The 15,830-nt window shown below is 47.2% G+C and overlaps 1 protein-coding gene across 1 annotated transcript in view; it reads left to right on the top strand.

Annotated features, from left to right (window-relative positions):
* Window positions 1-15,830, top strand: part of LOC142588909 (kelch-like protein diablo) — a 30,444-nt gene that overhangs the window by 12,021 nt on the left and 2,593 nt on the right. The window contains exons 7-9 of the mRNA XM_075700720.1: window positions 238-392; window positions 10,477-10,655; window positions 15,137-15,256. Coding sequence (XP_075556835.1) covers window positions 238-392; window positions 10,477-10,655; window positions 15,137-15,256 — 454 coding nt within the window. The remainder of the gene's footprint in view (window positions 1-237; window positions 393-10,476; window positions 10,656-15,136; window positions 15,257-15,830) is intronic.

Below are 15,830 nucleotides of genomic sequence, written 5' to 3'. Positions count from 1 at the left end.
ACCACTAGGGCGCCTGTCGTCTGCTACTGTTCAGCATAGTTACACGAAGGACAAGTCAGTAAGACGAGCAACTATCTACAGGTTATATGACCGCTGCTCATGCGTGTGGTTACAATGCTTTCACGCAACTACTTTGATTGCGCCATGACTCGTTTTATTCTTTTTTTTTTTTAAGTCAAACTGAGCTGAAGTGATATTTCGCAGCAGTTCTTTAAACAGGGCGTCGTATTGTCGCAGGGCCACATCTACGCCATGGGCGGTTTCGACGGCCGTGCTCGCCTTAAGACGGTGGAGCGGTACGACGTAAAGAAAAATCGGTGGTCCATGGTGGCCGACATGAACGAGGTCCGCAGCGACGCCAGCGCCGCAGCGGCCTGCGGACGCATCTACATGTGAGGTCGCTTTTGGGATTAAGAAAAAAAAAAGAACTGGCTTTCGAGTCGCTCGTGCAAAGTAATGGCTTGCGTTTTGGATGTATTCACTGAAATCGAGGCAATGTGGACTTCTGCTCCGTCTCAGGCAGGGTGGATTTCTTTGCGATGTGTTTTCACAACGATGATGGTTGAGTTAGTTAACCTTGAAAACTGGGAGATCGCACGTACCACGACGTCCCATCATACCATTGATTAAAACACGTTGGCTGGCTAGTTGGTTAGAATCCATGGTAGACTGTATAAGCGCAACTAAACGAGGACGTAGAAAGAAACAGATACACGGACACAGCGCTTCACACAGCGCTGTGTCTGTGTATCTGTTTCTACGTCCTCGTTCAGTCGCGCTTATACATTGTACCATGGATACCATTGATGTTTTATGCAAGTTTTATTTTGTGCCAATCTGCGGTTAGTGCGCTACTTTTTATTCACCGTTACTCTGGTCGAACGTAGCATAAAAATTTGTCCGTGGCCACTGGATAATGTAATCATGTGGTTATTATATTCACTGCTCCAATCATTTTTGCATATATGTGTAATTGTCCCCGAAGTATTCTTTTTTCTTGCCTGCTGCTCGCAGGTCAGCTTCTTCTGTAAGCCCCTTGTAATGTAATCGCGTTCCTAAATGAGACGTTTCTTATAGCTGAAAAACAAATTTAACAGGGATAAGCGGGCTAGTTGGTGGTCGTTATTGGAATGCATCATGTAACCGCACAAAAACAAGGGACAAAGAAGGAACACACAGCGCCGTGTGTTCCTTCTTTGTCCCTTGTTTTTGTGCGGTTACATGATGCACTGAAAAACAAATTGCGCTTCAATAACCGGGGTGTCCGAGACCTGCAGTGCGCGTGATGTTTCCCGCATCCGGCTCCCGATCTCTGAGGCCGTTTATTAACGCCGCATGGTGAATCCTACACAATGAGGAGCTGCCGCGGAGAAGCACGCCTTCGTGCCAGCGCATACGCGTAGTCGTCGAGAGCAGCAGATGTTCACTAAATTTTAGTTAAGGAATCGCCGCGGAGCCTCACTGTAGTACCGCGTCATCCTAGGGACAGCATGAGACAGCCAAGGAACGGCGCCGCCATCGACTTTGCTAGAGTTCTATTGATTTCTACGGGGGTGCACCGAATGTGAAGCACAGGTGTAAGGGAAGGGCTAATGGTACCCGGGCTTGCATTTGCCCATCCCATGCTGTGTGTTGCGGTCGACATTGGATGTTATACCCTTGTCAAGCGGGCTAGTTAAGTGCACTTACGGACAGTGCACTTCGGGACCTTGAGTGACACTTTAGGCTACGTGGTGCTAAACGGGAAAACAGTGTACTCGTACTAAAGAAAAAAAAAATGGCGACAGACTAAAACCATGTTTTTTTGAAGATGTAGATTAACATAAAAAATAAAAACTTCTAAAAAGCGATTGCATCAGTTTTATTATAAGTAAAAAGCAACCGTAATCTATATTTACTCAACAAAAAACGAAAGTATTTTTATGCTAAGAGTGTTGCAAGTCAAAGCCGACCAAGACGAATGCCTAGCCAATCCAGAACAACATGGTGGCGCGCGACGAGGCGGCATTTCATCCTGCTAGAACAGAATATCAGCGAGTTATGCTCTGATTATTTTGCTAAGAGCTGTTCAACAGCTACAATTAACTTCTGTATCCTTTTTCCATGCGTTACATTTTGTAACGTTGACACCGCTGGCGGCGAGGCTACGTACTCGACAAGCAAAGTGTGTTCCGCGAACGCACTCCGACCGGAGTGCACTCATCTGCGAGTACACTAAGCTTGCGACGCTTAGATTTGGGAAAGTGCACTTAAAACCGAGTGCACTCTCCGTAAGTGCACTTAACTTGCCCGCTTGATAGGGGTAGTAATCACCGGTCTTTTTGAAGAGTTCTAGTGGGTCCGCGTGGGAAATGTGCAAATTAAATAGTACGCGGAGACATGGGCTGGGCGTCCTTCGAAGCTCGCAACATATGCTTCGAAGAACGTCTGAGCAGTACAAATGGGAAGAGATGAGCGGCTAGGTATCTTAAATACCTGTATATGAAAAATAAGATGTGGAAGCTACAACCAATAGGCATTGCGCTAGCGTCGTGACCTTTGACATTGAAAAATGTGGTTAACATAGTCAGGTCTACAGATAGTGCACAGTGAATTGGCACAATACAACGGAAGTCGGCTATGGAGTTGTATCGAACCGCAAGGAATCAAATCAGAAAGAAAAAAGTTTGATGAAGGCGGTGCCCTGGCTGTTCGAATACTGCATGGCATGTGCAAATGCCGCAGAATACATTGAACGTAGATTAAAAGAGAGGCGTAAATTAACACAAATAGACAGATGAAGCACACGTAGGACGAGCACCCCTACCAACTTTTTTTTCAGGCCTTCAAAATTCGCCTGTATTGCTGCAGACGACACCTTGAAGACCTGCGCAAAACTGCAATAGAACACATGAAAAACGGGAATGAAACAGATAAATTGTTTTCCGCGTTCGTGTCACAGGTTCCACCGAGGCGCTTTCTAAGTGGTACTTGGTGCATACGCAGTCGATTCTAATTTTTATCTTGGTTAATTCGACTTTTCGCTTAATTCGAACGCACTGAAAAGACCCGACAAGATAATATACATTCCTATGAAAGGAATACTCGCTTAGTTCGAACGCGATAGCATGTCTTTTCGGTTGATTCGTCCCCCACAGGTTGATTCGTCCCCCACATTCGTCCCCCTAGTGGTTAATAAAACATTCAGAACACAAGAAATTCACCAGACGGCACTGTTCTTTTGTCTCTTTTGAGCATTTTATCAGCGCTGACGACAGTGTCGAGGTTTGTGGACCACACACGGACGACGGCACTGACAGGAGCGCGACAGGCCAAAGCTAAGACAGCGTTTAAATGTGTCAGTGCTTTTCCCCGCATCCTGGTTGATTCGCGCCTCAAGGGGAACACGAAAGTGACAGTAAAGTTTCGTTCGTTCTCCGTCCTCGCTTCACCGTTGGAACTTGAAGCTTCTCGGACGATGATCGGCAGTTGTTGATCAAACGCAGACAGGAAGCGATGCAGATCAGATGTACAAGAAATATTTATACGCAAACTTTTCTATATACATGGCAGGTAAAACAAATACATTACAAATTTGAACAATTGAGAAACAAAGTCTCACTCTTCGACTGTCTCAATGACTGTTAGAGCCCAGACTCGTTTTAACGCACATAGTACGGAGGCTCGCTGATCTATCAGCAATCCTGATTTCAGCCAAGTCTGAGGGACAGCATGTCGTCCCGATTTTTATAGCCCAATTACACAAAGAAAAAAAAAGGCGGTAGGGCCGTTGGCCCGTCCCACAGGTTCAGTTGCCAATCAGAGTCAACCGTTTGTTAAGCCACAACCCACAGGGATGGGCTTACTCTTCAAAATAAACATATTGGAAAACAAAGCTATTTTCCTTCTTCCCTAAAACTCCGATGCCCTCTCATTTCTCCGTAGTTAGTGACGGGGTCAGCAAAACACGCCAGGCCCGAACAAGTTATCGCTAGACCGTTTCAAATCCCAACGGCGTCTAGGCCGCAAATGTCTCGGAAGCAGGGGCATCGATACCACGTAGTGCGGCCGTACTCAAAGTTTGTCCGCGTGGGAGACTGATGGCCCTCCTTGTCCTTCAAACTTATTGTCTACAAGACAAAGTTCTCCGAGTGTGTGTTTCCAAGACGCCGTCGTCCGAATGCACTCTTTACGTGTGCACCGCATTCCTACAGCGTGCACTGTAAGCTGGCCTTCGACACCACACCGGCAGTCGCACCCAACAACAAGGCTGGCGATTGCGTTCCGGACGCGTAGAAGATTAGGTCCATGCTCACTGCATGCGGAACGGGGTCAGAGTTGCTAAGCCCTTCTTAACCTCGGCGGCGCCTCCAATTAGTCAGGCACTCGGGAGCCACAACCACAATACCTTGTACAGCGGTCCCTTTCAAGGCTGGTCTGTGTGGACTCGTGTGACCGTCGGCGGACTGCCAACACCTTGCGCACAATGCCGACTTCCCGGAATCGGCACTCGCCCACCTGGCACCTGCCGCGACGCGTCACCCAACACCGCGCGGTGCCTGTGACCCCACATAACACAGCAACTGTCGCCCGGCTGACATGGGGGGAAGTGAACCCCCTCTCTATACACAAAGCACGTGGCCGATTCGTGACACTTAAGAACACGAACAATCAGAGCGACCTTACACGTCCCTCCTAAAGAGTATACTGGGCTCACAATGTGCCCAGCTATACTACAAGAGCCAAAGGGCGCTGTATCGTAAAATTAAGGCTCTGAAGGTTCCGTCAAAGAAAATTGACATACGCTGCCCAACGCGGGTGCTGCGGAGCCCGTAAGGAACAGGAAAATGAACTAAAAGGACCACGAGAAAAAAACAATTTTCTCACAGCGATAAAAGAAAAGGGCGAAGGCTCAACACATTCATGGCAGTGAGCATGCAAAAGAAATACTCATGTAAGTACAGGAACACTTTCCAACGCGCTGCACTGTACAACAGCAGAAAAGTGACATATACAGGGTATATACATAGTATGTCCACAGTCTTATAACCCTCACACACATGGACGACAACAACCACAGAAAGTTCCATCAAGGCTGAACTGTCCCACGCACACGTCCTTCGGGTGAACGGGAACATTCACGCCTGTCCCAGCTGGCATGGCTGTTTTTGTCTATCCTTTCTTTTCTGCTCTTTACTCGATTGGCTCCCATGAACGATTCGAGAGCCTTGATAATGCATCAACATTGGCGTTACATGTTCCTTTGCGGTGACGCACCGTTACATTGTAGCGCTGTAGTGAAAGCGCCCATCTTGCTAACTTGTCCCCCTGCGGGGTGCTGGTTGTCAAATATGACAATGGGTTATGATCAGAGACAACATTCACCACTGCTCCGAAAAGCCAGTAGTCAAATTTCTTGAGTGCCCAAATAATAGCAAAGGCTTCTCTCTCTATAGTCGACCAGCACGCCTGTGTCGGGTTAAAGCGATGGCTAGGAAAAGCGATCGGCTTTTCTTTTCCGTCCGCTGACATTTGAGCTAAACAGGCACCAGCCACCGTCGCCGACGCATCAGTGAATAGCCGGTACGGCTGATGAGGCTCAGGAGTGTTCATGGCGACAGCCAGACAGAGAGTTAACTTTTGACTTTCGAACGCGCACTGCGCATCTTCCAACCATTGAATTGAATTAGGAACCCCTCGCCTTGTCAAAGCTGTAAGCGGGCTCCCCGCATCGGCGTAGTTCTCTCTCAGAGTTGAGGGCACCGCAATTTCACCCGTCCAAGTTTGCTGCAACATTGATAGGGACCCACTTGGGTTTCTACCATACAATGGCCTGAACGGCGCCACCCCGGTGGTATCATGCGGCACTTCGTGATACGCCCACAGAACAAATGGGATCAGCTTGTCCCACTTTCTTCGGTCCCGTTCCATTACATGATACAACATATTTTTGAGGACTCTGTTCCATCTCTCAACCACTCCGTTGCCCTCAGGGTGTTCGGCAGTGGAGAACCTGGGTGAACAGCCCAGTTTTTCTAACATTAACTGTGTCAGTTGAGATTTAAAGTTAGTACCTTGGTCTGAACAGATCGTTCCCGGCACTCCAGTACGACTTAAAATTTCCAGTAAAGCCTCGCATGTGGCCCTCGCTGTCAGGGATCGGAGCGGCACTGCCTCATTGCGTCTTTCTTCTGGTAGGACCAGTTGTCTCACTTTGACTCCCGCTAAGGAATCCCAATGGTACAAAAGTCCGTCTGACTCGAACATGCTAGCTTTTCCATTTCTCGCATCATACGAGGCCTTTTTCAGGCTTTCATCGGCTATCTGAGCAGCTCGAAATTCCTCCCGCTGACTGGGCACCCCATTGATATCTTGTATCAAACTATTCCCTTGCAATTTAGGGATTTCATCTGTCGTTTCTTCGCAACTTAGACCGCAGTCTGGGTCAGTGTTATCGACCATTTCAACTGATCGGACCCCAACGGAATTGGCTACCCGCGGAATATTTTCTCCTCCAAACTCCTCTTTTTCCTGCGCCTGTAGTAGTTCCCAATCTCCCTTTGACAGCAGGCAGTCAACCCCGTTTGCAAGTTCGTCTGTAACCGCGCACACCAGATCGATCCTCTGCGGTTGTATCACAGCCCCCGGGCGATGCTTGCCTACGGGCAGCGTAGCTAGGTTAGCTCGAATGGTGTTTCCGAATGCCGACTCGAGTCTTACTGTTCGTGATGGCTCCTGTAACACGACGGGCAACATACTTTTACGGACCACCGTTATCTCACTACCTGTGTCCAACACAGCTGCTGTTGCTATACCCCCGCACACGATAGGGATGAGGTCCAGCTTTGACCTCCCTGAACTAGCATTTTGAGCTAAGACTTGTACTCTAGCGCTTAGCACCCTTTCTTGCTCTGGTGGAGGTTCTTCACTTACAACAGAAACCTTCTGTACCCTTTGTTTTTGCACAGTCGGCGCCTTCCCCTGCGGTACTTTATCTGAAGCTTTTGGGCAGTCTCTGGCTAGGTGACCCTGTACATGACACACGTGGCATTTTAAATTTGTCCTCTGCGAGCTAGCTAGTTTTGCGTGCTGCAGCAGTGAGGCTGTCGCGGCTGGCTTAGTTGCTCGTCCTTTACCTTTAGCTTGCTCGAAAGTCTCGAGCACTTTCGCCACCTCTACTGGCTTAAACCAATCTTCGCCCTCTCGCAAAAGAACATATTCAAGGGCTTCTGAGCTTAGACTGGCTTTCATACGGTCTGCGACCATAAGCTCCGTCATAGCTTCTTTTGTGTTTGCATTGCGAGATTGAAGGTAATATGCCAAATAAGTTCTAGCGCGGGACGCGAACTGAGCCCAAGTTTCCTCCTTTCGTTTAGATGCCTTTTCAAACCTCTCCAAGTATTTAGCTGGCGTGAGCTTAAGTTCATCTAATACTGCCTTCTTTACAGTCTCATAATCTGTGCATTCCTCGTCATTGAGGCCACGCAACAGATAACGAACCCGCTCGGCCAGCGCAGGCATGATCAAATGTACACGGCTATGTGCTGGTACTTGAAAAGATGCAAACAACTTTTCGACCTCATCAAACCATATCGGAACCTCAGCGTCACAAGGCAACCGGTATGCCTTAAGCACTTTAGCACATTGTGCTATTCCATCCGTGATGGCACCGCGCCGATCGCTTCCTTCCGATACCGAAGGCGGCCTGCTCGACTGCTCGAGCTCCACTCTCCGTAGAGCAATGCGCTCGCACTCTAGCTGTAGGCGCACCTTTTCCAGCTCCAGCTCCAGGCGTCTCACCGCCATGGCCTCTGGATCTGTCGTGCTCGGAGTCTGAGCAGCGCCTTGCGTCTCACTATTCATTTCAGTATCCGACGTCTCAGACTCGGTCTCTCCGACGCGTTGCAGCTCCTGCCGTCTCTGACCCTCTGTTTGTTCAAATGCAGTATCAATGTTTACGTTAGCCTCAATCGCGTTTGCTGTTCTGCGCGTGAACACCATTAACCTCACTGAACAACAGCCATGCCAACCTAGACAAAACGCAAGGAATCCCGCTCACCCGTTGCTGCTGGGGGCGCCGCCTGACGTCCTCGTCCAGATGAATTGCAACCCTTGCGGAATTCGCTGGTGGCCCTCTGATGCCTTGCGCCTGGCTCGCTGCTCGTTGCTCGTTGTGGGGCTTGCCGATCCTGTCGTGCTGCGCCAGTAAAGTTTCGTTCGTTCTCCGTCCTCGCTTCACCGTTGGAACTTGAAGCTTCTCGGACGATGATCGGCAGTTGTTGATCAAACGCAGACAGGAAGCGATGCAGATCAGATGTACAAGAAATATTTATACGCAAACTTTTCTATATACATGGCAGGTAAAACAAATACATTACAAATTTGAACAATTGAGAAACAAAGTCTCACTCTTCGACTGTCTCAATGACTGTTAGAGCCCAGACTCGTTTTAACGCACATAGTACGGAGGCTCGCTGATCTATCAGCAATCCTGATTTCAGCCAAGTCTGAGGGACAGCATGTCGTCCCGATTTTTATAGCCCAATTACACAAAGAAAAAAAAAAGGCGGTAGGGCCGTTGGCCCGTCCCACAGGTTCAGTTGCCAATCAGAGTCAACCGTTTGTTAAGCCACAACCCACAGGGATGGGCTTACTCTTCAAAATAAACATATTGGAAAACAAAGCTATTTTCCTTCTTCCCTAAAACTCCGATGCCCTCTCATTTCTCCGTAGTTAGTGACGGGGTCAGCAAAACACGCCAGGCCCGAACAAGTTATCGCTAGACCGTTTCAAATCCCAACGGCGTCTAGGCCGCAAATGTCTCGGAAGCAGGGGCATCGATACCACGTAGTGCGGCCGTACTCAAAGTTTGTCCGCGTGGGAGACTGATGGCCCTCCTTGTCCTTCAAACTTATTGTCTACAAGACAAAGTTCTCCGAGTGTGTGTTTCCAAGACGCCGTCGTCCGAATGCACTCTTTACGTGTGCACCGCATTCCTACAGCGTGCACTGTAAGCTGGCCTTCGACACCACACCGGCAGTCGCACCCAACAACAAGGCTGGCGATTGCGTTCCGGACGCGTAGAAGATTAGGTCCATGCTCACTGCATGCGGAACGGGGTCAGAGTTGCTAAGCCCTTCTTAACCTCGGCGGCGCCTCCAATTAGTCAGGCACTCGGGAGCCACAACCACAATACCTTGTACAGCGGTCCCTTTCAAGGCTGGTCTGTGTGGACTCGTGTGACCGTCGGCGGACTGCCAACACCTTGCGCACAATGCCGACTTCCCGGAATCGGCACTCGCCCACCTGGCACCTGCCGCGACGCGTCACCCAACACCGCGCGGTGCCTGTGACCCCACATAACACAGCAACTGTCGCCCGGCTGACATGGGGGGAAGTGAACCCCCTCTCTATACACAAAGCACGTGGCCGATTCGTGACACTTAAGAACACGAACAATCAGAGCGACCTTACAGTGACTTTACAGACCATATCAAGCAATACACACAAAAACAATGTTGAGTTGTGTCATTTTCCCGGCGTTTCTTAGTTCAATATTTCGGATAACTTGACCAAATATTGTATTCCCGTAATGGTCGATATATTGAGAGTCAAGGGCACTCGTTTTTTTTTTTTTGTTTTTTTTTTTTTCAGAGATACGTGCATCAGTGAGTGTAGTGGCAGGGCACGGGCAGTAGGTGCGTGAAGTATATCGACAGGAAGTGCTTGTCCTGTGTATACTTCATCTGCGTATGTATATTAACTTGATCCCCTTTTCTAATAGTTGTGTTCCACCACCTAGACCAACAAGAAGTACTACCGTTGAACACTTTCTGCTAAAGTGTTACAGTATCCATGCTGCGGTCAATGGGGAAGTAATTAGCTTTCCGAAAGGGTTACGTTTTAATAGCGCTCAGGACAACGTAAAAGAGCATTTCGAGGACATTGGGTGGCGCAACAACAGCGAGAAAACGCATTGAAGTTGAAGCGAACTTTTGAATTAAGCACTTCGTCTTGACTTCATTCATTTGTCTTTATCTCGTTTCTGTGCTCTAAACTTGACTTGCGCACCGCTATAACGCTTCGCTATATACTTCGCTATAACGATCGAGCTAAAGATTTATATTATCTTGCCGGGTCTTTTCAATGCGTTCGAATAAAGCGAAAATTCGAATTAGCTGAGTCCAGAACTAACTGGAGTCAACTGTATATGCATTAGGTACCACTTAGAAGGCGCCTTGGTGGGACCTGTGACGGGAACGCCGAAAACCATTTATCTGTTTCATTTCCGTTTTCCGTCTGTTCCATTGCAGTTCTGCGCAGGTCTTCGTGGTCTCGTCTGCAGTAATAAATGCGAATTTCGAAAGCCTAATAAAGAAGGTCCTCGTATTCACGCAGTACAAGGGTCAATAACGATCCTATAGGATGAGAACGCTATCCCCACCGTACACTTAATATGATGGTGAAGACGATTACGACACTCCCCCTCTTACACAGCGCGGGTGGATTCACGGGTGAAGTGACTCTGAACACCGTGGAGTGTTACGACCCGTCGACGGACGCCTGGACTATGGTGCTGACTATGCCCTCGCCGCGTCGTGGCCTCAAGGCGGTCGCCCACAAGAACATGATCTACCTCATCGGCGGCGTCGACTTCATGGGGCAATTGTCCTCTAGTACGCCTTTACTCGCTAGTTAGCACTCTAGTCACTGTCGGAAGGTTGCAACAGTGTTAGTTATTATTTGTACTATAGACAATATGTGCAATTCTATAACTCGCTCCCGTCAGATTGTGCCTCATATTTTACTCGGAATACTTCAAAGGCCCAAACCAAAAAGGGCTTTACACAAGGGGTGGGCTATTACGATAGAGTTGGTTATTATACAGTTGTCCGATTGTTGCTTTCAATTTGGTGGTACTGGATAAGTAGGACGTCAGGAGAAAGGCCATTATCCAATGTTGTGCTGTCTTGACAAAAAGAAAGAAAGAAAGAAAGAAAGAAGAAAAGCGAAAAAGAAAGAAAGAAAGAAAGACGAAGAAAATTGCGCAGTGGCGCGAGCAGGTGGCGGGTACGTATAGCTTTCCCGCGTTTGACGCGATCTGAATGACGATGGGGTGGCTTAGCGACTAGAGCACGATGTGCATGACGCGGTATCAAACTTGAAGAACAGGCACAGACGATCTAGCTGTGCAGCAGCGTGACGAAGGGCTTGCAAGGTTAGTAGGAGACTTTAGTTAAAATCTGTAGAAGCCGTGATGCACGATTTTGCAAAGATTCTATAGCGTTTTAACAAAGCTCCATTGATGGAGCATCCAAAACGGCGCATGCGTATTTACGTTCAGGTCTGATTGATCTCTGATAGGCGAGTAGTCTGACGGTAAGAGCTGCTAAATAAAGGTTTCTACGCCGTCCGACAAGAACGCGGTTAGCTTCGCTAGTAAAGTGCATTGGGGGAAGATACCATGTTAAATCTGACGACAAATTAACAGCTGGATACTCGTATGCACTTACGGATGAAACTTAGGTGTTGTTAATGAGACATTTTAGCGTTGAGTGGCATTGCCGGCGATGAAAGGAAAGCGGCGATGTGTCGCTCCTGTTTAAGGGCATCAGTCATTTCTTACACTAGGTTTCCATTTGATGAAGGTCAGATTGAAGCGAGTGAACAGCAGATGTGTTAATTGGACGATAAATGACGCAATCGTCTGCGAAGAGTCTCATGTTAGAAGAAATGCTACCCGGTAAATCGTAAATCGGTAAATAAATATAGCAGTGAGCCAAGGACTGTACTCTGAGGCACGCCTGAAATAACAGGCCGTAAGGGATAAGACTGGTTATTTGCGTAAACGTATGGCTGGCAGTTAACAAGTCATGAGTCCACTAAGAAACAATGTGATCAAGGTCATAGGCAAGATATTTTTTCAGAAACAGTTGTCTATGGAGGAAATTTGTTAAGTGCTTTCTGGAAATCTAGGGAAAGAACGTCGACCGGTACATTTACGTCAGGTGTACCGGCCGAACGTCGACCGGTACACCAGAGCTAGCATCGTTCAGCAACGCAAATTGAGTATTGCAGGAAACACTTTTCTGTAAATCACGCTGACATTCATTGAAAAAAAGAATCTAAGAGATGTTAAAAATTTAACTACGTGTGAATAGATAGCATGTTGCATTACTTTTGTGCGGATATTTGTCAGGGATACAGGGCAATAAATTTTTGTACGACGTTGTGGGCACCTTTGCTTGGGATCGGAATGCCCACCTTCCAGTCTTGTGGCACCAGTCCAGAGGAAAGAGATTTCTGAAACATATGTCTACAGTATCACACTCGTCACACTTTTAGTATTCTTCAATATTTTAGCGCTGATGCCATCTATAGCAGTGGATAATGTCAGCTTTACTGAATCGGTGACTTTGACAACATCACTGGTGTTATTTGCATTATTTGGGGACAGTTACCGGTAATTAGGGGACATTTATTCTTATTTAGGGCATATGTTTCACATTGATCATGTGAAAAATAAGCATCGTGTTTACAGGGTGGGCTTGACTCACCTGCAGCTGATGGATGAGATAAGCATCGTGCGCAATTTCGAGGCCTTTCGGGGCGATCCCACCGCGTGGCAAAAAAAAAAAGAGAAAAACTTTACGCAACAAATTGCCCGAAACTGACCAGATTAACCCAACTATGAAACGTGAAACGCGTCTGAGCCCGCGGAGTCGCTATACAATGCTCTCACGAATACCCTCGACGCGTATTGTTGCTGTGACAGGCAGCAGAGCGCACGCAATTTGTCTCTGAAGACCGTCTGCCTCTTCCTCATAATCGCCGCCACTTCTTGGGCTTAAATGTGATGCACAAATAAAAACGACGGCTCATTCCCCGACTTATGTAACGTCACGACTACGTAGATGGCCTTTGATATGTGTATGCTAGATTGGGGGAGTGTTCCAGTGGACGCCACGGCAAGCGCAGATCGAGCGTGATGCAAAAAAAAGAGAAACAAACAATTGGCGGACGTTTAAGCTTCACTTTTAAGAGGAAGCTTTAGCTCGGGCCCAACTCCGACGCGGCCTATTCAAATACATGTAAAACGCAAAAACGTTTTTATGAGATAACCCCTGGACCGATTTTGATGAAATTTGTTGCATTTGAAAGATAAAGTTAAATTCTAGTGACTGTTGGAAGCGGAATTTCGATTTAGGACTTAAATTTTCTTAAAACGATTTTCAAATATTTGACCGTTTGAAAAAAATAGAAGCACGAAGTTTACAAATTCATAGCTCTGCATCAAGAACTGATATCGCGGTTCTGTAAACGGCATCCATTAGATTATTCAAAGCGGACAAATTCAATATGTCATTTTACATCTTACGTGAATTTGTTACGTTGGTTACAACGGTTTTGCAAAAGTTGTATTTACCTACGATTAAATTTTTTTATATTCATGTGTAACATATCAATTTCGTCCGCTTTAGATGTACTATTAGATGCAATTCACAGAATTGTATTATCATATTTAGTGGTTGAGTTACAGAGTTGTAAACTTGATAGTTTCGTTTTTTGAAAATTTACGATTTTTGTCAATTTTTAATAAAAAATTGACGACCTAACTCAAAAATTCGAAACCAACAGTCACTAGATTTTAATTTTGTCTTTTAAATGCAACAAACCTCGTCAAATTTGGTGCAGTGGTTGCCGAGAAAAACGAATTCTCCTTTTACATGTATTTAGATAGGAGCACTCGAGCTAAAGCTTCCTCTTAAGAGTGGAGCGCGATATCATTCAAAGATGCCTGACTGCTTCTCACACTTCCCGGCAACTGCAGCTTATGTAACCGTAATGTTTACCGGGAAACGCTGTCGGCGAAAGCTATGCACGAAGGCGAGCTTTCTTGTAGAAATGCGACCTCTCGCGTGGGCCATAGATGCGCGGAGGTGAACGCCATCTGGAGGTGTTGCAAGAAACCGGGCGCGCCGCTCTATGAATGGTAGAAACGCTAGAAAAGGAGTTTGTGTTCTAGTTTCCGCGTAACACAACTACATTTTCTCGTATATTCGCACTACAATCCGATGCTATCCTGCCTGTAAGTTGTGTGTGAGCCATACTTTATGATTTATCTGACGCGTTTTACTTTGAGTAATTCAATTTTTTTCAGTAACGTTTCTGCACTACACAGGCGGCGTGCGTATGTGGGCATGCGTGGTTGGCAATTACTTTTCGCGAAAAGACGGTCGACGCTGTTCGCTGATGCCAGATTTTCTGTGACACGGGCCTCTCAACGCTATCGCGTTATAACGCTGAAATTGCGGTGGCGCTGCCGTCGCCATATCCTGAAGCTACGACTGTGTCGGCTGCGCCCATTGGCTGCGGTGAGCTCGCGGGGTCCAAGTTGCTGTCGTCTGCTCCACGCGCCGTCGTTGTTGCTTCGCTTGCGCTATTTCCGTCGCTCTTTCTCCACTTTCAATACGACACGTCCGCGTGGAATGCAATCACTGTTTTCGCTAGCGAGGAACGAAACTAGGTACCGCAGAGTGAAACGCCTGTCCAAGCTCCATGCAGCTGCGGTAGAGTCTCCGACGCGACACGCGTCCGGCCGGTTCGCGGAGCCGCTCATTCTGGTGAATGCGACGGTGGCGCCACCAACATTTGAATAAAAGACGCTTGGTCGTGGAGCCCGCGCTGGACCCACTCCCCCTACCTAGTAAACTCTAATACATGTTACGAGTTACGTGCTGTTGGGTTGATGCAAAGACACACTAAAGAGTACTTTTATTCGCGCGTATTGTCAGTTGTCTCACTCTTATTTCTTTAGTTTTGTTGCAATGTATTGTAACCCCGCCCTGCTTTGGGTGCCATTAAAAGGCGACTGGCAGTATTATGTAAATCAAAAAGTATATATATATAAAAATAGTAATGTGTTATATTTTACTAATTTGGCCGGAAATGGCTTATCAATTCCTGCTCTCACGGTATACGAGTGTCGGCTTGATTACTATGGCATGATTAGATCTTCGTTCATGTCTTCCTCTTATCGAAAACAAAAGAGTTCGGCACTAGCTCGATCGAGGATACCAGCCTTCACGCATAGTCGCTGCAGACCTGTCGCACCTTCTGACTCGTTCTTCCGACTTTTGCTTCTCTGTTTTTCCAGTGACGTTGCTGGACATCAGGAGAGCTCGAGTCTCCGATCTCCCCGGCATACCGCTAACAAAGGGCAACTTTGGCGCTGCCGTTCTCGAAGGCCATATCTACGCTATAGGGGGACATACTGGTAAGATGAGCCTACGCGTTGGTTGACACTACTTGCGGTGCTGCCAGACCATTTTCCCTTATTTTCTTTTTTGCAACTACTGGAACGGAACAGTCCAGAAATATCCACGTTCCAACACGCAAGCCCTATAATCCGGAAGTGTGGTTTTACCATATGGCTCGAAAACAGCAGTATGATGTGATTGCGTACTGCCGTGATCACCATGACCTGCAACTTTGTTTTGATACATTCCTTTGTCCTTTTTCGTGTTTTTACCCACATTCTTATCTGTAGTAAACTTGATTTAGAGTTTAATTAAGATAATTACATCAGCAGCGAGCACGAGTATATGAAGAAAAAAAATGTACGCGATGAAGGCTGGGAATATTCAGTACGTGATTGTTGACTGGTAGTTTTTTTTCCGCAATACAGCACTGCTGATTCGCGTCGAGAAATGTCCGGGCGTGCGTACCTTTTCATTGCTTGACGGCTGGCTTCCCCGCAATAGTATTTCTTGCGCAGAGAAGCCACCGTTGGCGTGGCTAGACGTTGGCATGACAACGAGAACCGTCGTCATGCATGCAAAAAAGGAGCA

This window comes from Dermacentor variabilis, chromosome 7 (assembly GCF_050947875.1).
Source record: "Dermacentor variabilis isolate Ectoservices chromosome 7, ASM5094787v1, whole genome shotgun sequence".
NCBI lineage: Eukaryota > Metazoa > Arthropoda > Arachnida > Ixodida > Ixodidae > Dermacentor > Dermacentor variabilis.
This window is presented reverse-complemented; position numbering and strand designations above follow the sequence as displayed.